This window comes from Hippocampus bargibanti, linkage group LG06, assembly GCF_051943395.1.
Source record: "Hippocampus bargibanti isolate YZ-2025 linkage group LG06, ASM5194339v1, whole genome shotgun sequence".
Classification (NCBI taxonomy): Eukaryota; Metazoa; Chordata; class Actinopteri; order Syngnathiformes; family Syngnathidae; genus Hippocampus; species Hippocampus bargibanti.
In genome coordinates, this window is record NC_142739.1 from 23,716,640 (window position 1) to 23,743,624 (window position 26,985).

The window sequence follows — 26,985 nt, forward strand, 5'->3', positions numbered from 1 at the left end:
CCCCCTTTTGCGCCGTGTAACGTGTTTACCTAAAGGCTCATTTTAAATAAACAGCCGTGAAGGATGCCTGGCCCCTTACTGAGATCCTTTCACGGATACTATTTTCTTCACAGAAGGTGATCCACAAGGAAAAGTGCACTTTTCAGAAAAATAAAATAAAAATAAAAAGTATAATTAGGGAAAAACAACAGGAAAATGTTCCAATGTTCCAAGCTAGCTAGCTAATGTCCACCATAAATAGCTAGCTAGCTACAGTCAACAGCTAGACAGCTTACAGCCAGCCAGCTAGATAACTAATAGCTAGCCAGCTAGCTAATGGTAGCTAATAAATAGCTAATAGATAGCCAGATAGCCAGCTAACACACAGTCAGCTAATAATAGTAGTAATAATAATAATAATAATAATAATAATAATAATAATAATACATTTTATTTTAAGCGCCTTTCAAAGCTCTCAAGGACACTTTACAGTCACAGACAGGCATAGATATCTATGCCTGTCCTAGCTAGGCAGCTAATAGCAGGCTAGCTAATGGATAGCTAATAAATAGCGAATAGATCGCCAGATAGCCAACAGCTTACAGCCAGCCAGATAGACAGCTAATAGCGAAACTTGTTCAAAACTCACCAAGCACAAATGTTTCCCACGCATCTCTGTAAAAAATATGACATGGTGCATTTTTCATTGAAAATTCTACTTTTCTCTGTTTGGATAATGACATTTTGGCTAATGAGGGTGTTGAAACCGCAGTTGAAAAAAAAGATCCGCTGTTTTCTTCTACGTTGATCGAAACAGTACCCACCAGTGGACAATCCTTGAATTGCACCTCATTTAAAATATCAATTCCATGTCATTTTTGCATTTGTTTCCCACTTTTTAATTATCCTGCGGGCCTGATCAAACCTCATTGGGGGCCGGTTCTGGCCCGTGAGCCGTATGTTTGACACCCCTGGCTAATAGCTAGCTGTATTTACAACAGACTTCTTAGATTTTACTTTGGACATGTCTGTTTTAGGACAAAACTGCCTGAAAACACCGTCGGAGTCAGGACTCCATACCATTTAACCAGCACCTACTTCAGCTAGTTGATAGGGGCTCAGCCGATCCTATCGTTTCAAGAATGCCAGTGTATCCGAATATCTTCAACCCCCCCCCCCCCCGAACCCGAGTATCCCGCGCGCGACCCGAGGACTCCTCCATCATGCTGCTACGTGATTATCTCACGGTTTTTCAGCCCCTTTAGCACATCACCACCTCCTGCTTCTTTTCCAGTCCCTTTCAAGAGCTTTTATCAACACTCAAAAGCATCTCACTTTGTGTTTTTTTGAAGTGGACCGCCTCCAGACTTTCTGCGCAACCAGGCTGCCTCGGTTTTGTGGATTGAGCAACCGAGATGAGATAAGAACACGCCAGCCAAACTGGCTCTCTCGCCGATCCAAAGCGCAACCGAGTCGACTTGGTTTTTTTTGCCAATAATTGAGGCTTTTGAAAAGCAGACCCCCCCCCCCCCACACACACACACACACACACACCGCCGCGCGCTCCGCTGAGAAGGAGGCGGAGCCACGTTGAGCTGCCCTCTGCGCCATCGCCTTTTCATCTCCGCTTTTTGCCATGGATGAATTGCGTTCCTGAATTTCACCCTGGGGAAGCGTGTTTGGTGCACACACACACACACACACACACACACACACACACACACACACACACACACACACACACACACACACACACACACACACAGCTTGCCTTGTCAGGTCTCAAAAGTGCGCACACCGCCAGCAGAGGCGAACCAATTTGGTGAAGTAGCTCACAACTTTGTACGTGGGCTTTCCAGTTCAAAGTCCTGATGTGCTCTCTGTTCGCCCTCCATCCCCACCCCACCACCGATAATTTCCTTTGAGAATAATTCATCCAAAATTTGGTGGAGGCGTATGACTTTGGTGCATCAGTAATTGACCTCCACGTTACTTCTCATTCTTTCATCTTCGGTGTGTGTCGGTGATTCCCAAGTTTTGTGCCACAAGAGATCGAACGACGAACTCCCTTGTCGGTGCTCTCTCTGCGATAATTTTACCTTGTTCCTCATCAATTGTGTTCTGTTTAGCTGGCTTGATAGCTTTTTGCATCAAGTGTACAGATGGCTTGTGCGGGTTGTTTGTGGAGCCTGATTGATGGGATATTTTAACCTTGCACTCTACACTCTGCCTTTGAGAAACATTTGAGCGCACGTTTCAAAGAAAGACCAAAGACCTTTCATTATTTCTGTTTTATTCAGTTCGGAAGTGGAATTATTCATTTTGGAATCTGCGACGTTTTATTTTGAAAAATTACTGCATTGTCTAAGAAGAAGAACCGAGAAGCTGTATCATATGCTGCGATATTGTGTCATATTTTTCTTGCACTTTGTATTTTCTGCATCTTTTATTTTGAAACGTCCGCTGAAATGTTACCACAACAAATCAAAGGAACGTGTTGCGGCCAGATAGGTTTTCATGCAGGTCATATCATATTTTTTGTTATATTTATTTGTCAGACTTTAACTCATTCGTTGCCATTCCCAAATGTATTCGGGAATTGAAGTGTGACGTGGAGCGCCATTCCTGAATTTGTTCAGATTGTATTTTTTTCTTGCGGTGGGTGCCGATAAAGTGCTGGTCAGACCTCTGGCAATGTTTTCCCTTCCAGGAGGCATCAGCATTTGCGTTTTGTCCATATTAGCGCTTTGTTACAGCTTCAGCTGTTGTTAAAGCGCGATACACAGTAAATCAATATGTATTGTATTTTGTACAGCCACCCCCATTTCAAGGTCAGATAACTCCAAACCCATATAACTATAGGAATTAACTTTTTTTTCTGATGAAAGAAGAGAGTAAGGTTTGTTACGCTGAATTGAATGTTTATTTCGTCCTAAACCTTAATATTATGTGGGTCATGCAATTGGAATGAAAATGACAAAAACCCTGGCACTGGAGTGGACACATTTTTGCACATCGTTTGGCAGTGAATGAGTTAAAGATCGGTCCCTGAAAATATTGTCTCACATTTCACCCTCAGTCGATTGCAAAGAAGCTATCAAGGCTCAATGAACCCCAGCAAACATTGCCTTAAATTCATGGGAAAAGTCCTTTAAACATTAAACAATTGCAATCTTTTGGACATACTACTTGTTTCTAAAATAAAAGCATTCCTTCAAGTCATCTGGACACGGCACTACGTCCTCCGCTCACGAAGAATCCACTTGCCGTTGACCGCGATACGACCTCTTGTCTACTTCCAACCTTGTGCGGAACTTGGCAGCTTGGAATCAAGCCTGTTCTTGCAGGGTCAAGAATTCTTGTGGTCTTTCGTTAAACTGGCAGTCGTCGCCGACTGTCAGCCGAGTTACTCAACAAGTCCAAAATCAGACAACAGACAAAACAGGTGCTGGAAACCACTAAGAAATTTTGTGTGTGAAGAATACTTGTTGGCAGGATTCATTTAAGAGTTAGGAGTTCCAGACATCACATGTGAGATTGTGGCTGTAATGCCAATATAGCAGATGTAGAAAATACTAATTTGTGGTTATGAAGTGGCTGGGGCAGCTGCGTAAGCAAGTTGAGTGTCTCGTTCTAGAAACGGGTCGCAGATAAACATACAGAAATTTACTGGAATAGTTTTTGTTCTTCACTTATCAGAAAATGTGTGGTTTTTTTTTGTATTTAATGTATTATTATGATTACAGTGATACCTCTGTTTACGAACCACTTGGCTTACAAACTTTTTGGTTTACGAACGTTAAATTTATGAAAATTTTACCTTAGCATACAAACTATTTTTTGGCATACACTCGGAGCTCCACAATGAGTGATGTCGTTCGCGAACGAGCCAGTTCTCCGAACAAGAAAATGGCAGCTGACTCATTTTTGTCCTCTATTGCCCGCCCCCAGTCTTTGGTTAAAGCCACGTGATTGGTCAAGAACGAAGCAGTGAGGGGAGGTGGTTTAAACATTAAAGAGACAGGCAGACAAAAGAGTGAGAAAAATGATTTCAACTTTGATTGTTCAAAGGCAGATTGTAGACTGCAAGGTTAAAATATCCCAGCAATCAGGCTCCACAAATAACCCGCACAAGCCATCTGTACACTTGATGCAAAAAGCTATTAACCCAGCTAAAAATCACAATTGATGAACTATCGATGAGAAGGTTTCTTCAGCCGTCATCTGTACAAAAGTGAAGGTTTCAGACGCTTCGCCTCCTATCCAAGAGGCTTCGTCAGCGAAGAAACCTTCTCATCGATGGACCACTCCTGTACGACTGAGAGCTTACACAGACGAATTGATGAACTAGATACAATTATCACAGACAAAGCACCTACAAGGGATCATTCCTCAAGATGGTGAAAGAAGCCTATGTTCATCATCAAGTGTTTAATGCTGAGGAAACCGGACACTCCATTCCATCAAGCCATTAACGACCATCAAAAAGGTAAATAAAATGACTTTATTGTACAGTACAGTTTATTTCTTTAATCATAATACTATAGCACATTTATTATACATAAAATAAGGTATATTTTGTGTAGTTTTAAGGCTTAGAAAATTAGAAAGTAGAAAATTATGTTTTATGGGGACCTGGGAACGGATTATTCTCATTTTAATGGTTTCCTATGAGAAATTAATTTTTGGGATACACACGTTTTGCCTTACACACTCTGTCTGGGAACCAATTAAGTTCATAAGCCAAGGTCCCATGTATAGTCATAGCACCAAGCTACAGTATGTCCGAGCATGTCCAGTTTGCTCGTCGTACCTCCCAGATGGAGTGTTCATGCTACATTACTCGCTGATTGGTCACGGCCTTTCATCATCGGCGCTCATTTGGATCTGAAGCCCAACCCCCCATTTTATTTTTGTAAACTTAGCCATTGGGGAGCGAGTGACTAGTGGACTGTAGAGCTACGATCTGACCGTGAAGCCGCTCTTATCCCACTGGAAGGCTTGCGGGCAGATTTATCCAGCAACCCGCAAGCCATTAAAAGCCGAAGTGTACCCCCCGCCCCGCACTCCCTGAACAAAAGGTCATTGTAGATTTCATTGTTGATGGCATGCAGCTGTCCTTCCCTATGCGGTTTGTTTACATTTCTCAGTCACCCACAGGAGCACTGTAACGCCCGCCTCCCTACCAACCCCCACGCCACCTCCCTCCAACTCCAAACCGCAAAGCCTCACCCCTGTGACGTACCGGGCTTGCTTTTCAGCGCCGAACCCGGAATCCCACGCAGCTTAACAAAAACAAGCGGGGGTTCAAAAACAGTCGTGTCTGCGCTTATCTCGCAGGTGAGAGCAATTCCGACTGACGTCGCCGTTCCGAGACGGTTCCAACTTTGGAAGCTGACACGTTATAACCGCAAGTGTCTTTACGGGTGAGAGTGATGGTGTTGAAACGTAGCAGGAGCTGATGAGGGTGCTTACAAATCCTTTGGTGGCGAGCCATGACAGATGCAGTGGCTGTGAGCGTCCCACTGATGCTGCGTTTTTTTATGGCAAAACGTTTTGTGGCGCACCAACAAGAGCACTTTGGTACTGTGAAAACTCCAACACAATGAACCCTAGCCTACTTGTGGTTTGCTCATTCGCTTGTCTTTTTGGGGAATCGAACCACAGGTATTTGCTTTAAAAAAAGTTTCTCTTCACAAGTTTTGTAAAAGATACAATCAAAGCGATAGCGAAAAAGAAAATACTGTATATTCCGGTGTGTAAGGCGCACCCCCAATGAATGGTGTATTTTCAATATTTTTCCCTATGTAAGGCACACCACACTATAAGACGCACCTTATTAGCTATATACTTGCTGGCTAGCTATCTTTGTATTTACTTCCGGGTTGAGTGAATGCTGGCGCGTGTGGCAGCCGCTGCTCACCCACACAAAAACTTATCCTGTGACTGTAAAGTGACCTTGGTAGCACATTGTCTGGCAGTGAATAATAATAATAAGAAGAATACATTTCATTTATAAGCGCCTTTCAAAATTCTCAAGGACACTTTACAGTCACTTGATATTTTTTCTGCGGGTGAGCAGCGGCAGCCAAACACGCCAGCGTGAATGAGTTAAGACGGATGTTGAAATGATTTCAAAATGTTTTGGGGGTCAAAGTTTGAGATTAACTACAATGTGGCAAAAAAAAATAATTTGACACCCTTGCTTTAGATGAAGAATTTTGGAGCCATTTTTTTAGTTTGGTAGCACTCATTTCAACTATTATGGCACACTTTGGATAAGATATACGGCTCTTATTAGCTACTATTATTAGCTATAAGCTAGCTCTCTCTTATAATTAGAAGCAGCCGGCTGGCTGTCACGGAATTTTATTTTCCATGTCACAATGTGAATTAAAAGCAAAGAACACAAACTTGGTTTTGCCCTTCAGCAGTGTTTGAAATCACGTCTGCCCGGAGGCCCGGGGTGTACAACTTTTACGTCGGGCGTACAACTTTCAAAACATCTCAGCCCGGGTGGCCGACAACTTCTTCAAGAGGGAGAAAAAAAATTCAAATCATTTGTTTCATTCAATAAAGCAAAAGCTACAAGCAAATTTCTATAAGCCACGTGGATCCTCTTTCTAAGCGCCTTTCAAAACTTTCAAGTACACTTGACAGTCACGGTATAGTCCAAAGCACGAAACAAGTTCTGATTGGCTGCCGTGCCGAGTATGCAAATTGCCAAATGAACGTTCGTATACTTCTCAACAATGTTTTTTTTTGCGATTAGTCATCTTGTTGTGTTTCAAATTGTGAAAAATGGGGCAGGCAACTTTTCAGAGTTTTCTGCCCTGGTGTCTGCTAACTTTTTGTCATGAGTTTCAGACACTGCCTTTAGCACTTGTTCTTTGTCAATCGTCAGCACGTTGGGTATCCCTTAGCGACGGACTGGCATCCTTATATCAGGGTTTTATAGATTAGTGTTCCCAACCGCGTTTTGAGATGAGATTGCTCGTTTGGGGGGTTTGTTTTCCAAGCTGTCTCACCCGCAAAGCTCTGGAATGTGCATCACATCCTTATTGTTTCCCCCCCCCATGAGTGGTAGACAACTTAATTGAAGAGCAGTTTCTTCTAACCCCTTCAAAACAAGTCAAGTGAATCTCCGCAGGACTTTTTTTTAAATAAGAAGTGGAGTGCCTTCAGGCCCTGGTGGGATTTGTGTCCACGCCAGCTCGGCCTCAACCTGGCAGTCTGAGGTCTTCTATGTTGTTTAAAGGGTCTGCGGAATGTGGAACAAATCTGTTCAGCTTTATCGGCCCTGGATGTGGTCCCCATTGGCTGAATTTAAAAGCCGGAGGCCTGCGCGGGAGCTTCCAGAATTTCACATGGAGGTCACAAACAGAGGCACATCCCGTTTGAGGCCAAGCGTCTGTTCTGTTTGTTGCCTGGCGCCTTCTCCTTTCACGAGGCGCATGTGCTCACGGGGGGGTGTCCTGTTTGTCTTCCTAATGGTTCCTTTGTACGTTCTTCCGCCAAATGTTTGAATTTGTGGTTTGGTGAGGGAATGAGAGTATAATGTATGGAGAGAAGTTGTATCTCCTGATCTTGTTATATGTTCATACATATGTTCCAAAAGTGCTGTTTTAGTCCCACTGCTCACCCGCAGAAAAACAAAGTTCTTGTAATGAGAGTTTTGAATGGCGCTTGAAAATGTATTATTATTATTATTATTATTATTATTATTATTATTATTATTACAGTGAGACCTCAACTTACAAACTTAATTGGTTTCCCAGACAGAGTGTGTAAGGCGAAAAATGTGTATCTCAAAAAATATTTTCCCATAGGAAACCATTAAAATGGGAATAATCCGTTCCCGGGTTTCCATAAAATATACTTTGCAACTAAATAAGCCTTAAAACTACACACAACATAACTTATTCTATGGATAATAAATGTGCTATTGTATTGTAATGAAATAAATACACTGCATTGTATCATAAAGTCACTTTATTTACATCATTTATGGCTTGATGGAATGGCGTTGGAGGTCGAAGGTCAAAGGGTATTGCTGTTTGGAAAGAGAGGCACATTACATGAGGACTGTGATTAAAGAAATAAACTGCTGTAAAATGAAGTTTTATTTACCTTTTTGATGGTCGTTGATGGCTTATGGAAGGAGAGTCACCTTCCATGAGGACTGTTGGTAACTTAACCTCTGGTGCTGTTCGGCCGTGTGCTTCCGCCGAAGATCACTCCGCCAGCCGTGGTTGGTGTGTATTATGAAAATAGTGCTTATTATAAGGTTTAATTTTCTGAAATTTGACGTTTGTAAGACGAAAAGTTTGTAAGATAAGGTGTTTGTAAGTTGAGATCGCACTGTTATTATTATTATTATTATTATTATTGTTGTTGTTGTTGTATTGTTGTTGTTGTTATCATTATTATTATTTCAAGCTCAGATAACTTTAGATTCATATAACTTATGAATTAACTCTTTTTTTTTCTGATGAAAGAAGAGAGTCTAAGATTTGTAACAATGTATTGAATGTTTATGTAGTCCTAAAACTCAATATTCTGTGGTTCCTGGCGTTTGAGTGACAATGACAAAAACACATTTTTTTCACATTGTCTGGCAGTGAATTAGTTAATGAAAATTTCTTATAAGGTATACTGCTGTGTTGTCTGACGTCATACAGGACAGCAATACTGAGCTTTAAGTTCCGTGGGCCTTTCGGCTTTAGAGATTTGGCCGTATTAAAATGAAAAGGAATGCATGGCAAGTGCGCGTAACCTGTTTTGAAGTATCAGTCAAGATGCGGGTCAGTTATGGAATTTGAAATCGCCGGGAATTTAATGTGGAATTTGATCAATGCGGCAGTTTGCCGTGACATGTCTTTCCCTGAATGGCATCGGGATGAGAACAGAACACTGTGCTGTCATCTGGCCAAGCTCCATGTGGCCGAGATATGACTCTCCTAGGCTGGCGGGTCTCTGTTTGAGGTCAAACAGGAGGCAGAACTTCTCCCTTGGCAGGACATGAATCACGGGGGGGCAGGGGGGGGGGAAGCGTCTTCGGGCCTTGTATAACAACAGCTGTGTGTGTGTGTGTGTGTGTGTGTGTGTGTGTGTGTGTGTGTGTGTGTGTGTGTGTGTGTGTGTGTGTGTGTGTGTGTTTTTGGTGGGGGGGCTTTTGATGAGAATGCTTAGCCAATGACATAAGTGCACCTAAACCACTAAAAGTCACTTGCTCCGCTACAATTGAGAGGTCTTCTCATACCCCCGCCGCCCTCTTCCTGGCCCGGAACCCAATTAACCTTTCACTTTGATTCGACCTGCCGGACGGCGTGAACAAAGATTAGCACGGCTAGCTGGCTGCTGCGCGTCTGTCAGCGACGGTGTAATCAGCTGTGTTTCATTAAAGCCGGCGTTGATAGCAACGTGATGTAATGGAGGACCTTTTCTCAGCTGTCACTAAAAGGGCGGTCACTGTTGCTACTCAGAATGAATGCGCGTGTCTCATTCCATTGAGCCGTATTACATGTTATGTAGTCGGTGAACAAAAGGAAAGTACAGTATTTTCCGTGTATAAGGTGCACCCAAAAGCCTTCATTTTCTTCCTTATACACAGGTGCGCCTTATAATAATTGCATTGGATTTGCCTTTATTAGTCTCGCAGTGGAGAAATTTACATTTCACAAAATAATAATAATAATAATAATAATACATGTCATTTATAAGCACCTTTCAAAACTCTCGAGGTCACTTTACAGTCACAAAATCAGTTTTTCTGCGGGTGAGCAGCGGCAGCCACACGTGCCTGCGTTCACTTACCCCGGAAGTTACTCAAATAGATAGAAAGTTAGCTATCTAGCTATTAGCTATAAAGCTAGCCAGCTAGCTAATAGATAGCTAATAGCTCGCTAGATAGATATCTAATAGATAGCAAAAAGATAGATATCTAAGTAGCCAGCTAGCTAGCTAGATAGCTGGATCGCCAGATGAATAAAATGAAGTGAAGAGAAGAAACTTTTTACACAGGCAATGACCAGGGTGGGAAGGGAAAAAAATATAGGGGCACTTGGAGAAATGAATATTTTTGATTTTGGGGCATGGCGTAAAAAGTTTAAAAACTACTGCCCCATGGTTACCCTTGTAAAGTACATAAAAATACACCCAGGCTAGTCACCTCCATCGGTACAGAATGTAAAAGGGAGCCGCTCCTCAAAACAGCTGTACAAAATACAATACAATACATACATATTGGTGTATATAGCTAAAGCTGATACCGTAAAAAAGCTACCTCTTTGTGGGAGGGAAATCATTGCCGGAGGTCTGACCAGCAGCGCTTTGAAGAACCAAAACCCGAACAAATTCGGAAATGCCGCTCCGTGTAACACTTTTAAATTCCCGAATAAATTCAGGAATGGCTGTGAATGAGTTAAAAGATATTGTGGTTTACATGGGACAATTTGAATTTTTGGTTCGGACTTTAGCAAGCATCATGGAATTTGACATGCTTGATTTCCTTTCGCGGGCCGAATAAAATGATGTGGCGGACCAGATCTGGCCCCCGGGCCTTGACTTTGACGCCTGTGGCTTAGATTCTCATACCCACTTCAACAACTTTTTTAAAATAAATTGAATAAAGATATTTTTCAACCCCAAATTCCACTGAAAAAAATCTCCTCGACATCCGAAACGAGCAACGTAACGGATTACATTCAGGCTTTGAGGTTGAGCGCGACCGCTATTCAATACTCGGCGAGGCCGTTGCTCTGTGTTGACTCAGCCACAATAATTACCCTGAGGAGGGCTCGAGGCTGAACCACAGAGTCTGCCAATCTATTCATTGTTCTTTTAGCGTCTTGTAAGAGCGTTTTGAAACCTTCGCTGGCTCTCTTTAAACACTTACCATCTGGTTTTGAGTCAAGGCCAGGTTGGTTTTCTCCTGTTGTGGAGGTCTTTTATTCCTCATTGGCCTCCCGCGATCTCCAGTTTCATTCTTTTCTTTACGCTGACTCCACCGTAGCCAAGTTTCCGTTATTTTGTCCATGAATTCTTTTGAAATAATTCAAAATTGTCTTTCAACTTCATTTCATCATCATCATATCATACATTTCATTTATAAGCGCCTTTCAAAACTCTCAAGGTCACTTTACAGTCAGAGGATTTTTTTTTTCTGTGGGTGAGCAGCGGCAGCCACACGCGCCAGCGTTCACTCAACCCGGAATAACTCAAATAGAAAGCTAGCCATCTAGCTAATAGCTAGCTAATAGATAGCTAGATAGATAGCTAGCTAATAGATAGCTAGATAGCTAATAGATAGCTAGCTAGATAGCCAGCTAGTTAGTTAAATAGCTAATAGACAGCAAATAGATAGCTTTCATTGATTTTTTTTCCCTTTTGTGCTGCTTCCAGATATGTGTTTTCATATTTCATGTTTAATTTAATATTTTTTATTCGGGAATTGAAAAGCAAGACTTTTTTTCGGGTTTTGCTTTTTCTTGCAAAGGAGTGCTTTTCAAGTTTCGGTCAGACCTCTGGACAATGTTTTTCCCCTCTCACGAGGGGGCAGCATTTGACTTTTGTACCATTACAGATACCTCTAGAGCACAAAAATATATGAACAAACAACAAACTCTTTTCTGATCAAAGAAATAATTCTAAGGTTTCTGGCGCTGCATTGAATGTTTATGTAGTCCTAAAACTCAATATTCTGTGGATCCTGCAATTTGTGGAAAAATGACAATAACCCTGGTACTGGAGTGGACACATTTTTGCACATTGTCTGGAAGTGAATGAGTTAAGCATTTAACCTTTCAGCAATTATTTGTTACCATGGTCAAAAATCAACTCTTCACAATCAGTTCTAGCAGACCTTGTAGCATCAAATAAGTGTCGATAAAACTGTTGCTTTAAACAAATTAGATTTCGAGTCGATGACACTAATGGCCTTCTTGCAAGCCTTCTTTCCTGACTAACGGTACCCTCTCGTGGACATGTAGTAAATCACGCCACATTTTTGGTGAGTCGCAGCTGTAGATGCAGTAAAGGTTGTATAGTCCTAAAATAGTTATGAAGGGTTGGATTGATTCAGACATAGCACGACTGAAGGCCTAGGTTTGAAATGCACGGTTCGCCACTGAATATGACACAAAATTCATACCCCTAAAGCCATAGAAACTGTATCGGCGATCTTTCGTCCAAATATCGACCGTTTTCTTATGTCTGGATGCATGTTTCTGTGAAGATTTTCCAAAGGTCTTCTCCACATCATGCGTTTTGAAGTAAGACAATGAGTATGTGTTTGAAGCTGGAAGGAGAGCTTGGTAGAAGGATGAAAGAACAAAGATGTGTACTGTTTTCCAATGGGAGGATGGGTGGGACACTGGCAGAAAAACAGGGGGCTGGGGGGGTTGATATCAACTTTAGTGGGGGGCAATGAATACTCTCCCTTGCTTAAAGCCACTTTAACTCATTCACTGCCATTCACTAATTTATTCGGGAATTGAAAATATGACGTAAGGCGCCATTCCCGAATTTGTTCTGTTTTTTTTTTTTTATGCTTGGGTGCCAATAAAAATTTTGTTTTTTTCCACCAGGGAGCAGCATTTGCCTTTTGTCCATGTTAGAGTTTCAGCTGTTGTTTAAAGGACAACCGACACCATTTTTTTGTTTCCTAACTGACATCAGAAAAACGTTTTATAGCATCTAAAATACGCAGGCTGATATTTTCAGTCAAATGCAAAACACCAATAAAAATGAGTTGAAGTGTCCCAAAACTACCTCAAAATGACCTCGGAAATGGCGAGTTTCAGAAGGTCCCCGCCCCCTTGTTCGTGACGTCACGCCAGGACGTCTTGCCTTGCGCTAGACTCAAAACAATGGCTTCAGATTTGGAGAAGAGGCTTTCTTGTTACTCGTCCAGTTCTGAATATGATTCAAATAGTTCTGAAGAGGAAAGCATAAATGTTTGCAATCGATTAAAGCAGTCCTCCCGTATCAATTCGAGCCGTCAGAACTCCAATGTAGCCTACCAGCTTCTTGTAGCGTCGCACAAGATGCCGCCCAAGCTCAGTTGGTAATGGCCTGATTTGTCTGCTGGGAATTTGTGTCAACTAGTATCAAATAGTAGTCTTGGTGCAACACACAACGATTCACCATCGCTTTATTTATGTGTTTTCCTTCTAATTTTGCATCAACATGGATTAGCACGAAGTTTTCAGACCAAACAAAGTACCCAAAATGCATTCTGTGTCGCTTTCTTGGGGCGTTCCAGACGTGATGTCACGTTAGGCATCGTCATCAACTCAAAAACAAGACTTCCTGAATATTCAGCGCGAGTCTTAAAACGTAAAATATAGCTATACGCCCTGGAATCTTTGTAAAATAAGCTCAGTAGAAGCCATTTCAAATGATTTTACAAATTATGGACACAAGTTGTCCAGAGGTGTCAGTTGTCCTTTAAGCGCTATATAAATCAATATGTATGTTTTACATTGTATTCTGGACAGCCACCCCCATTTGAAGCTGGGATAACTCCAGAGCCATTTAACCTAGGAATTAAGTCATTTGTCCATGTTAGCGCTTTGCTACAGATTCAGGTGTTGTTAAAGCGCCATATAAATCAATATGTATGTTTTGCATTGTATTTTGGACAGCCACCTTCATTTCAAGCTCAGATAACTCCATAGCCATTTAACCTAGGAATTAAGTATTTTGTCCATGTTAGCGCTTTGCTAAAGATTCAGCTGTTGTTAAAGTGCTATATAAACAAATATGTATGTATTACATTATATTTTGGACAGCCACCCTCATTTCAAGCTCATATAACTCCCGACTCATATAGTTTAGCTATTTTTTTTGTGATGAAAGAAGACAATCTAAGGTTTCTAACGCTGTATTGAAAGTTTATGTAGTCCTAAAACTTAATATTCTGTGGGTCCTGGAATTTGAGTGAAAATGACAAAAACCCTGAAGTGGACACATTTTTTTTCATGTCTGGCAGTGAGTGAGTTAAAGTCTGCCAGTCGAAGCTGAAGCTGCGGGGAATTAGGTTCTCGCTCATGCCATAGCACCTGGAAGACATTCGCTGACAAGTTCATCCTGTCGATTCTTTGTCATTGGCGTGCATCTCGCTCGGATCATAGCGTGCAGGTGGAAAACAAAGAAAATGGCGGTTAATTACACATCTGGCTGGCAGATTTGGAGACCGACACCCTGGGCGATGTGGATGGGAGATGCCATCTGTGTAGATGTTAAACTGCAGACTGCGGTCAGACATGGTCTGCTGTCTCATTAGCAAGGGTGTCAAACTCGGGCCGTGCATGTCACTCCTAGGCCTTCAGTAGTCCTATGCATGAATCAATCAGCTGCTAGTGTGGTGTGGTATTACTACATGTCCACTAGAGCGGGCCATTGGCCATCGAAATAACTTGTGACTAGAATAAACCTAAGAAATACCGTCATTTAACTGTTTGAATGTTTACAATAAACGTGTGGATTCATGATAACCTCATAAAATTGAAATATTATTTGCTATTTTTGCTAGCTTCGGAGATGTCCAATCTTTCTTAATGATGTTCACCTTTTCTTGAAAAGTCCGTCTTGGAAATGGCTTTAACAGTATATCTGCAAACAAATCCATTTCTTCTCCTCCTTCAGCCATTCTGTGTTAATAAAACCACTATTAAATCAACAAAATATATTTGCTTATGCAGTCCGCGACAGATACAGTGTGCTAGCTCTGGCCAGTATGCTCTTCATTAGCGGCTAGTCATAGTTTGCGACAACTCTTGACATTACCAGCGCGTTCGAGCAGGGCTTGAGTTGCTAACTCGAACTCTGATTGGTTAAAGCAACAGTTTAATCAACACTTATTTTATGGTGCAGGGCCTGCAGAACTGATTGTGAAGGCTTCCAGGTAGATTTCTGACCCTGGGAAGAAATGATGGCTGAAATCTGATTGTTTAAATGCTTAAATACGAAAACAGACATCTGGAAGCAGCACAACAGGGGAAAAGCAATGAAAGGAAGCTGACAGGCATTTTGGAATTAGTAAATAAGAATTGATGGACAAAATATAATTCACAATAATTTACAACAGATTATTTTCTGACAGACAGTGTATTTTAGGTGTTCAATTACCTTACATGTTTCGGCGTATACTTCCGCCTTCGCCAAGAGCTTCACGGATGTTGTTGTGAAGCGCCTTTTTCAGCTGATGTTACTATGAGAGCGTGGCCTACCTGTCAGATCTGTGTGGTAATAGAACATTTTAAAAAGCCACTGTCTGCAAGAAAAGAATCTGTTGTAAATTCGATAACAAGTAGACAATATGACAATATGAACTATAATTCACAGTAGTCTGTGATGTTGATATTTTTAGGCCAGCAGAGAAGGCCTTGGTGGCCCTGATGGCCCAACACTGGTCAAACTCATTTTTTACCGCGGCCCACATTGTAGTTTCGGTTTCCTCTCGGGGCCATTATGAATTTGGGGAAGCCATTAGAATGGTTCATCCCCTCCACATATTACATATAAAGTGTGCAACTCATTAATGAATAACTACCATATGTATTCGAGTATAACGCGCACACGTGTATAACGTGCACACGTGTATAACGCGCACCCCTAATTTTCAATTACAAATCGGTATAAAATTGTGTTTCACTTTTTCTCGGCAATCAGTATATCAATTAAAATATGAAGAAGACTGAATCGAAACACTGGATATTGGTAATTGTGCAAAACAGCAATGCTTAACTCACGTTTCAGTGTGGGCAAGGCGAGGAAAGGAAATGAAGCGTAGCTAAAGACACGCTAATCAACAATAAAAACAAGGAATGCGTGCAGTCTTTCAGAGAATCGAAACTGAACCTCAACAACAGCGACTATGGAGAATAGCCATGGAAATGCTGCCCCCTCCTGGAAGGAATAAAGCATTAAATATATATGAAGAAAAAAAATTACCAGGCCTCGTTTATAACGCTCACCCAAACTTTGAGTGCTTTTTTAGGTAGAAAATTTTGTGCGTCGTACTTGAATAAATACGGTAGTTTTCAAATGTGACGTAAAAAATATCTGTTATTGTGGTTTACATACGACAATTTGAAATTTTTTTTCGGACTTTTGCAAGCATGATGGAATTTCACAAGTTTGAAATGTTTTTGCGGGCCGAATAAAATGATATGGCAGACCAAATTTGGCCCCCGGGCCTCGACTTTTACACCAGTGCTTGACTGTCTTTGAGCTGCAGACAAACTCACTTTTCTTCTAATGGCATCTTTCATTAAGGACATTTATTTACCCAATAAACTAGCAGGACCTGATAAAAACATTTTTTCCATGTCAAAATAATCAATTTCTGGAACCTTCAGTTCTTCAGTGGGGGTTCCATTTCATATTAGTTCCTATCTATCCAACTGTTTGGCCAACCACATCCTCTTGCGCCATCTTTGTTCCTCATCTCATCCCTTTTCCTCCTTTGTGCGTTCACTTTGTACTTCCTGCCTATCTCTCCTGTTCCCCTCGCTTTTGTGCCCCCCCTCCCCTTTCCCCAAGGCTTCACTCCCTTTCGTGTGCCGTTTTCTCCCCCCCAAAAATCTCAAGGGGCCAATTTGCAGCGGTCGTTCAAAAACCTTGACCCTGAGACGCGGTTGCTCCCCCCCCCTCTTCCCCAACAGTGGTGAAGGTCGGGCTAGATTAGAGCCTTCGGGACTTGTCCTGTGAAGTGTGGGGGGGGGGGATCACGGTCCCTGCGATTGTTAAATAGAACCACAGATCCCTGCTATTGTCATTACGCTGAGAGAGAAAAAAGAGGAATGGGTGTGTGTGTGTGTGTGTGTGAAGAAGTGTGGTCGTGGTGGAGACCGGGTGGGTGTGGGTGTGGGGGTCCTTCACTTAAACACATGCAGATGTGGAGACACACATGCGGTACACGTAGTTCTTTTGGGGCTATTTTTTCCACCCCCCTCGCCCCCTAAGCATCTATCTGTTTTTTATTTGCTTCCTCGCAGTGGGCCTCCTTCAGATTTGATTTCAAAGTGCAAGGGGCGTGGGGGGGGGGGGCAGCTCACAGGAACAAAACATGACGTAAATAAGATGGAATCATTTGTTGTTTAAAATTCTTGCCTCTTAAGCCTTGCGCTGCTTAATTGTCATTGTTTCCATCATCCCAAAAGTCATTAAATTGCGCTTGTGTGCATTAACACATGTGGCGTGGTGGTTTCTGTTTTGTGTAGGAAGTGGATTATTCTCATATGGCGCCACTCCACCTTTTTTTTGTTTCGCGCTTAATTGAAACTACAGAATAAAAGGAACACCTAAATGTCCATCTGGCGATTGTCCGCTATTTCAAAAGCAAATACACGAGTTGATTTGAATTTTGGGTGGGTATTGGAAGGAAACTTCCTCTAACTTTTAGCCTCTTTCCTGAAGCTCTATTTAGTTTCTTTGGTGAGAACCAAACAAGATGAATCGCAGAAATGCATCTTAACTCATTCACCGCCAGACTGTGCAAAAATGTGTAGGATTGGATTGGATTGGATTGGATTTGCCTTCATTAGTCTCACAGTGGAGAAATTTACATTTCACAGCAGCAAAGTGATGAAACGAATGAAAAAAAGAAATACATGAGCTGCTGGAAAGGCAGCCGCTCTCGCGGCGCCGTCTTGAAGTCAAAAGAACAACAAAAAAACTAAATAACAAATAATATGACAGCACAAAGACAACATGACAACCAAAAACACAACCAAGGATCCACAAGATATTGAGTTTTAGGACTATATAAACATTCAATGGAGCCTAAATAAACCTTACTCTTTCTTTCATCAGAAAAAAAAGTTAATTCCTAAGTTATAGAGGTCTGGAGTTATCTGAGCTTGAAATGGGGGCGGCTGTACAAAATACAATACATATATACATCCGTGACACTCTGACGAAGGCGGAAGTATACGCCGAAACATGTAAGGTAATTGAAAACCTAAAAAAAGCCACTGTCTGTAAGTAAAGAATCTGTTTAAAAAATAATAACAATAATAAAATACAATACAATACAGATTTATATTGTTTTATATAGCGCTTTAACAACAGCTGCAGAAATGCTGCCCCCCTTGCGGAAGGGAAAAATATTGCCAGAGATCTGACCAGTGCTTTATCGGTACCCCCCGCAAGAAAAACCAAAACCTGAACAAATTTAGGAATGGCAGTGAATGAGTTAATTTCTGTAGTTTTTCTTTCTTTCTTTCTTTTTTTGTTTTTTGTTTGTTTTGTTTTGATTTTAAAATGGGTACAAGGGTCCGTTTGGAGGCTGTGGAGGAAGCTTCTTCTTTTTGACTTGCTTGTATCCCAGGCATTGAAACTCAGTCCGCATGGCACACGTTTCAAAGTGTTTGGCTGCACCGTCGCACCGCCGCCCGTGTCGGCCGTTTTTTTTTTTATCCACACATCTGACGAGGAAATGTTTTTGCCTGAAATGTTTCTTTTTTTCTGTAGTCTAGGCTCTGAACTTTCGCTTACATCTCTGATCTTCCTCTTCTCCTCCCAGGAGTTTTCCAATGGGCATATGAAAACGGGACACGTCACGGATCAACACTGCCCCCTTCAGGGTAAGTTGGAAATAAACTCATTGAATAAACTACAAGTGGTAAAAAAAAAACAATTTATAATTGCAGGCTGGATTGTTAGATAGATAGAAGCGAATTCGGCCCAAAATAATTCGCTATGTGAAAGTCATATGAAAATAGTGTTAGCAAAAACCTAATTAAAAAAATTAAAACTGTCTTATTTTGACATTAAAGCAAAAAAAGTGGAAAAGTAAAAAGCAGTGTTAAAGATGAGAGTTCATAAAGGATAAAAGTAACGAGGATGCTATAGAAAAGGGGGTTGGTGTAGAAATATTATTGTATTATTATTGTTGTTGTTATTATTATCATTATTATTATCATTGTTATTATCGTTATTGTTATTGGTTAAAGGAAAAAAAGTGGAAAGGTAAAAAAACAGTGTTCAAGATCAGAGTTCAAAAAGGAAAAAAAGTAACGAGGATGCGATAGAAAGGGGATGGGCGTCGAAATATTTATTATTATTATTATCGTTATTATAATCGTTATTATTGTTTAAAGCAAAAAAAAGTGGAAAGGTAAAAAAAAGTAGTGGTCAAGATGAGTTCAAAGTAAAAAAGTAACGAGGATGGTATAGAAAAGGGGATTGATGTAGAATTATTATTATTATTATTATTATTATTATTATTATTATTATTATTATTATTATTATTGTTATTTTGTTATTGTTATTATTGTTGTTGTTATTATTATTATTATTATTATTATTATCATTATTGGTATTGTTATCATTATTGTTTATTATTATTATTATTATTATTATTATTATTATTATTATTATTATTATTATTATTTTGTTATTGTTATTATTATTGTTATACTTATCATTATTATCATTATTGGTATTGTTATCATTATTATTGTCTATTATTATTATTATTATTATTATTATTATTATTATTATTATTATTATTACTACTATTATTATTATTATTAGTATTATTATGTCACCATTCATTCAAATCATGCATTGACTAAAATCTAAATTGTGAAAAGAGGACTTTTTGCAAGCCAGTTGTCATTGAAAAAGATTTTTAATGCTTTCTGGCAACATGTACCGTTTTTTCGGTGTATAAGGCGCACCTAAAAGCCTTAATTTTCTTCAAAAGTTGACCCTGCGCCTTATACGCCGGTGCACCTTATATGGGAAGTCATATTGAGCAACAATCAGTCTGGCAACGACTGTCAACAGCCTTGACTCCTTTTCTCTTCCCTGTCGAAGAAGTAGTGCGTAAGCTCAGCATCTACTGTAGTGCCATATACAGTGATACCTCGGTTTACAAACCCGTTGGCTTACGAACTTTTCGGTTTACAAACATTAAATATGTGAAAATTTTACCTTGGCATACGAACTATTTTCAGGGTACACACTGAGCTGCCACAATGAGTGATGTGTCGTTCGCGAATGAGCCCGTTCTCCTAAAAGAAAATGGCTGCCGGCTTGTTTTGATCCTCTATTCCCCGCCCCCAGTCGTCGGTTAAAGCCACGTGATTGGTCAAGAACGCAGTAGTGAGAGGAGGTGTTTTCAACATTAGAGACAGGCAGACGACAGAGAGAGAGTGACAAAATGGATTGAAAACGGTGAAATTTTGACTCGTTTCAACTTTGATAGTTCAAAGGCAGAGTGTAGACTGAGAGGTTAAAATTCCCATCAATCAGGCTCCACAAATAACCCGCACAAGCCATCTGTACACTTGCAAAAAGCTATCAACCCAACTAAACAGAACACAATTGATGAGGAAAAAGGTAAAATTATCGCAGAGAAAGCACCGACAAGGGATCAGTCCTCAAGATAGTGAAAGAAGGCTACGTTCCTCATCAAGTGTTTAATGCTGATGAAACCGGCCACTCCATTCCATCACAAAGGTAAATAAAACGACTTTATTATATAGTACAGTTTATTTATTTAATTATAATACCATTGCACATTTATTATACATAACATAAGGTATATTTTGCTTTGTTTTGTTTTAAGGCTTAAAAAATAGAAAGTAGAAAATTATGTTTTATGGGGACCTGGGAACAGATTATTCTCATTTTAATGGTTTCCGATGGGAAATTAATTTTTGGGATGCACACGCCTTACGCACTCTGTCTGGGAACCAATTAAGTTTGTAAGCCAAGTCTTGTATCTGCGTCTTTTATGACAGTGGCTCTCCCTCCTGAGAAGCGGGAGGGATGCGAGAACCACCATCCGTACCTTCATGCTGAGGAGCGAGAAATGAAAGCGAATGGGAAAAAACAAATCAGTCTGGACGTAAGTCTTCATTGCGACAGTTGATATCTCGGATAGACAATATTTTCATGATCAAAACTGGATGTGTGTTACAGGACTTGGAATGTGACGTTTCGATGGAAGATGACAACCGGCAAGAGTGGATCTTCACACTTTACGACTTTGACAACAGTGGCAAAGTGACAAAGGAGGTGCGTGTGTGCGTGTGTTTTCAAGTCAAGTCATGTTTATGTCTCAAGGAAATGCGTATCCATTTCCTCGATTTATCACATTGACAAATATGTGGAGCATTAATGAAAGCCTATGTGTTTCTACTGCCATTATAGGATATGTCCAGCCTAATGCACACCATTTATGATGTAGTTGACGCCTCCGTCAATCACTCCTGCCATCATAAAAACAAAACACTACGTGTCAAGCTGACTGTCACACCGGAGCCGAAATGCCATAAAAGAGAAACAGGTCAGGGCAAATATTTGTCATTCTGTAACAAGATATTCTCAAATGTTCATAATTACCGGAATTATTATTTGTTGTTTTGGAGTCAAAAAAGGTGTAGTCGTTTACTTGACTGACAGCAAAGCTACAGTATGAGCACCGAAGATATAGAAAGTCCAGGGTAATTAAAAGTACAAATACAAGTTGACATATCTATCTATCTATCTATCTATCTATCTATCTATCTATCTGTCTGTCTGTCTGTCGGTCTATCTATCTATCTATCTATCTATCGGTCGGTCTATCTATCTATCTATCTATCTATCTATCTATCTATCTATCTATCTATCTATCTATCTATCTGTCTATCTATCTATCTATCTATCTATCTATCTATCTATCTATCTATCTATCTATCTATCTGTCTACTGTCTCTATCTATCTATCTATCTATCTATCTATCTCTCTCTACTCTCCTCTCTCTCTCTCTCTCTCTCTCTCTCTCTCTCTCTCTCTCTCTCTCTCTCTCTCTCTCTCTCTCTATATATATATATATATATATATATATATATATATATATATATATATATATATATATATATATATATATATATATATATATACACACACACACACACACACGTTTTAAGACTCGCACTGTCGTCACCCTACGTCACTGAAGGAACGCCCCTGACTGAGAAAGGACATACCTTGCATCACCTCAATGCATTTTGCGGTACTTTGTTTTGGTCTGAAAACTTCGTGTTGATCCGTGTTGATGGGGAAATTAGAAGGAAAACACATAAATAACGCAATGGTGAATCGTTGTATGTTACACCGAGACAACTCTTTGATATTCATTGACAAAAATGTCAAGCTGAATAATATACCTATTTCCAACGGAGCTCTGCCGCCATCTTCTGCATTTTCTGTGACACTACACATCAATCTTGATCGCTCAAAATGAGCCGGAAGACCTTCTTTAATCGATTGCCAACATTTATATTTTCCTCTTCAGAACTATTTGAGTCATATTCAGAACTGGTGTAACAAGAAAGCGTATTCTCCGAATCTGAAGCCATCGTTTTGATTCTCCAGCAATGCAAGACGTCTTGGAGTGACGTCACGAACTGGGGGCGGGACTTTCTGAAAATGCCCAATTCGCAGCTCATTTTTTTTTTGCAGATTTTGGAAACTTTAAGTCATTTTTATTGGTGTTTTGCATTTGACTAAAAATATCAGCCTGCGTGTTTTGGGTATTTTAGATGCTATAAAACGTTTTTCTGGTGTCAGTTAGGAAACAAAAAAGTGATGTTTTAATTATTATTATTGTTATTTTTTTTTCATGTGATTTGCTCTGACCTGTTTGACCTTGGTTCTTCAGATCGCTGTCACCAAGATGACGGGCGTTCCGCCGACAAGCGCATGTCGGCTTGCATAAGGTCACCTTGCTGAGAATTGCACATGACACATCCAAAAGTCATATATCACATGCCTCTATTCACTCCTGGTCATATCCTTTTTATTTGAAGCAGCAGTGTCCAAAGCAAGGAGCCCCCAGCCACTGAAGGCCAGCATTATTGTGTGGATGAGAACACCGAAAGGAGGAATCACTACCTGGATTTGGCCGGCATAGAGAACTACACCTCCAGATTTGAAGGTAAGGTGATGGTGCATCGTAAGCACACTGTTATTTTGAGGAAGACGAACTTGATGTGTTTGACTCGCTAATAAGAACGGCTGACATGTATGGCAATTGTATTCTGCTATCATCCACTAGGTGGCAGTAAGTACCAGCAAAATGAAAACAACAAAAAAAAAAAAAGCTGGGAAATTGTAAGAAATAAATCATTCAACCCACAATTGTGTTATTTTCACAGTCCCCAAACCCTTTTCCATAACTCAAATGGGAAGAGTTGGCAAATGCATTTAAAAAGCATAAATATGTATCAAAATTCCAACTTAAGATGATGATATAATTCACAAATATCGATGAAAAGGTTTCTTCAGCCGTCATGGGTACTTCTTTGAAGGTGTCGGATGTTTCGCTCCTCATCCGAAGAGCTGTGTCAGCGAACTAAAGTTGTCCTGGTACCTCTGGCCCTAGCTCGCTAGCAGTGACATGCGGTGAGGTTCATGGCTGGTGAGGCACTTACGTCATCAATGACGTCACCGCTCGTCTCTACTTCGTATTTGAACGGTAAATGTGAAAATTCAGCGATTTTTGAAAAAAATCCTAAAACGGTGAAGTTAAATGGACAAGAACTTTAAAGTACAAATCACTAAATACATCTAACGGTTTAATTTATTTTTTCATTGGATATTTCCATGACAGCTTTCCATGATGACAGGTGAGGCACTGCCTCACCTGCCTCTACTGACTGCACGTCACTGCTCGCTAGCTATTTGCTATCTATTAGCTATCTAACTAGCTGGCTAGCTATCTATTAGTTATCCATTAGATAGCTAGCTAACTTTCTAGGTATTTGAGTTACTTCGAGGTTGAGTGAACGCTGGCGCATGTTGCTGCCGCTGCTCACACACAGAAAAACTGATCCTGTGACTGTAAAGTGACCTTGAGAGTTTTGAAAGGCGCTTATAAATGAAACGTGTGTATGTATATATATATATATATATATATATATATAGATATAGATATAGATATAGATATAGATATAGATATAGATATAGATATATATATATATATAGATATAGATAGATATTTCCATCACCTTCAACGAAGTACAGATGAAGCCTGAAAAAAACCTTTTCATCGATAGATTACTCTTCTACAACTGAGAGCCTACACAGACGTAATTCACAAATATATATATTTTTTTCATGCACGGAATACAAAAAAATAGTTACACAAAGTACTTCTGATTTTATTTGTGTGAACTTGACCCGTATGCAACGTTTCAATTTGAAAGTTTTTCTCGTCATCCTTGGAGCTAAAAGGCAACAATTGAAACACAGAACCTCTTTTTAAGAGGTCATGAAAATACAATTCTGAATTCAAAGCTTGCCTTTCAATATTCACACAATAGAGTGATACCTGGGCTTACGAAGTTAATTGGTTCCCAGACAGAATGTGTAAGGCAAAAAATGTGTATCCCAAAAATTAATTTCCCATAAGAATCCATTAAAATGAGAATAATCCGTTCCTAGGTCCCCATAAAACATAATGTTCTACTTTTTAATTTTTTAAGCCTTAAAACTACACAAAACATACCTTATTTTATATATAATAAATGTGCTATGGTATTATAATTAAAGAAATAAACTGTACTGTATAATAAAGTTGTTTTATTTACCTTTGTGATAGTCGTTGATGGCTTGATGGAATGAATAGCTTTTTTGCATAAAGTGTCTCAAGGAGCTCTGGGTTGTACATCTTAGAAGTTGTGATATTGCAACAGCAACAGATGCAAGCAGACAATAACGTGGCTTTAACCGACGACTGGGGGTGGGGAAAAGAGGACCAAAACAAGCCGGCTGCCATTTTCTTTTAGAAGAACGGGCTCGTTCGCAAACGACACATCATCATTGTGGCAGCTCCGTGTGTATTCCGAAATATAGTTCGTATGCCAAGGTAAAATTCTCATAAATTTAACGTTCGTAAACCGAATAGTTCGTAAGCCAATGGGTTCGTAAACCGAGGTATCACTCTACATTTTATTTTGACACATGCTGGAATGCTTCACTTCCCAGCACGAGCACAACGAATGCTATTGTGTTAAAGTGGCGGTGAAAAACGATCTCACCACCCCCTCAAGCTCCGACCTGTCTTTCAGGAACGAGCCCTCCCCAAGAGAATCACGACCGAAGCTCCCAGAGCCAAAACCGCTCCCGCTCCCACGAGCCCGAAGCGCAACTCCTTCACCAGCGGCGCTCGCAGGTCATCGGCGACAGCTACAACCCCGCCGAGCTTCGGGGGAAAGCAGCCCAGTTTGTGAAATCCCCCAAGGGAACCAACAAAGGAGGAAATGGCGGCAAATCCACTAAATGTCACGCTTCCCACCCTCCCCTGCAAAACATGCCGCATAATGGCGCCGGCGCGGCCACCCACGGGGGGCAAGATGTATATCACTTACCGCACCAGGTCCAAGCCTCCGGTCACCATGCGCACCCTCTGCAATACAGTCACAGCAAACGCGCCCGAGCCAAAACCCGCGAGGCGCTCTCCCCGACCAAAACGCCTCTCTCCGCACAGCCTCACCCCCAGGGGCCCCCCACTCTGCCCTCGATGCACCCAGGCTTTGAGAGAGAGCAGGTATCCGGACCCCCGGGGAGCCCCGGTTTTGTGGTTCCTGTAGTCCAGCGTCATGAGCACCACCATCACCATGAACACCACCATCACCACCATTACCACCATTACCACCAGACTTGACCACCTCACGCGTCTTGTGTCCAGGACCAAGTACCACTCCCGCCCGGTTGACGATTTTCGGATTTTCGTCTCATGCAAACTATACAGATTATATCCTGACATGTAAGGATTTATCAATGGTAATGCTATAGTGGACCTGAAGTTCTTGTGTCTCCTGCAATGCTGTGTAGCATAGCTTCCATTTTTTTAACTCATTCACTGCCGCACATGCAAAAATGTGCCCACTCCAGTGCCAGGGTTTTTTTCATTGTCACCCAAATTCCAGCACCCACAGAATATTGAGTTTTAGGACTATATAAACATTCAATGCAGCGTAAAAAAAAACCCTAGTAACTCTTCTTTCATCAGAAAAAAAAGAGTTAATTCCTAAGTCATATGGGTCTGTAGTTATCAGCTTGAAATGGGGGCAGATGAACAAACTGCAAACATACATAGTGATTTATATCGGGCTGGAACAAAGCACTAACATGAAAAAGAGGGAAATGCTACCCCATTGTGGAAAGGAAATAAAAACATTGACAGAGGCCATGCTAAGCGCTTTATCGGCACCCAAACAAGAAAAAAAAAAACAATACCCGAACAAATTTGGGAATGACATTCTGCGTCATGTTTTCAATTCCCAAATAAATTTGTGAATGGGAGTGAATGACTTTATCTTTGCTGGGGCTGCCAAACATATTTTCAGTCATGGGAGTGCGCGCATACACACACACACACACACACACGATTTTACTACACTGCGGGGACAAGGTGTGCAAGGGATTTGCCCCGTGGTAACCACACACACACACACACACACACACACACACACACACACACACATGCACGCTACAAAGTCAAGACCCTTGCTATCTTTTGTCCCCTCCTTATGCTGTTTGTTGATGGTTGTCGTCCCTGGAAGCAACAAAAAAAAACGAGCCGTTCTGAAACACACAAACACACACACACACACACACACACACACACACACACACACACACACACACACACACAAAGGATCTCAGGTGTAAAGGTGCTGCTTTTTCACAGAGGCCTCTTCATCTGTGGATTTAAGGGGTTTCAAGTTGAAATATGGGAGGGAGGGGGTTTGTAAAATCACCACTGCCAGTTTTTATGCAAAAAATCTTTCTATATGTACTGTATAAACAAAATATATATATATATATAAATACAGTATAAACACATTTTACTGCATACTTATGATACTGTATATGCATACGTCAACATGAATCTAATTATGCATATGTGTATTTTGTCTTTTATATATAATAATAAACATGATAGTTGTTGTTAGTCATCGATGGTATAATGGTTTACTTGCCTGGCTTCCGTG

General features: G+C 40.6%; 1 protein-coding gene across 1 annotated transcript in view; it reads left to right on the top strand.

The window, feature by feature from the left end:
* The window catches only part of nkd2b (NKD inhibitor of WNT signaling pathway 2b), a 47,350-nt gene extending 20,719 nt beyond the window's left edge, over positions 1-26,631 (top strand). Inside the window, exons 4-10 of the mRNA XM_088999321.1 lie at positions 18,512-18,572; positions 20,739-20,845; positions 20,920-21,015; positions 21,151-21,286; positions 22,647-22,704; positions 22,798-22,922; positions 25,057-26,631. Of these exons, the coding sequence (XP_088855447.1) occupies positions 18,512-18,572; positions 20,739-20,845; positions 20,920-21,015; positions 21,151-21,286; positions 22,647-22,704; positions 22,798-22,922; positions 25,057-25,652 (1,179 nt within the window). The 3' untranslated portion in view covers positions 25,653-26,631. The remainder of the gene's footprint in view (positions 1-18,511; positions 18,573-20,738; positions 20,846-20,919; positions 21,016-21,150; positions 21,287-22,646; positions 22,705-22,797; positions 22,923-25,056) is intronic.
* The last annotated feature ends 354 nt before the right edge of the window (positions 26,632-26,985 follow it).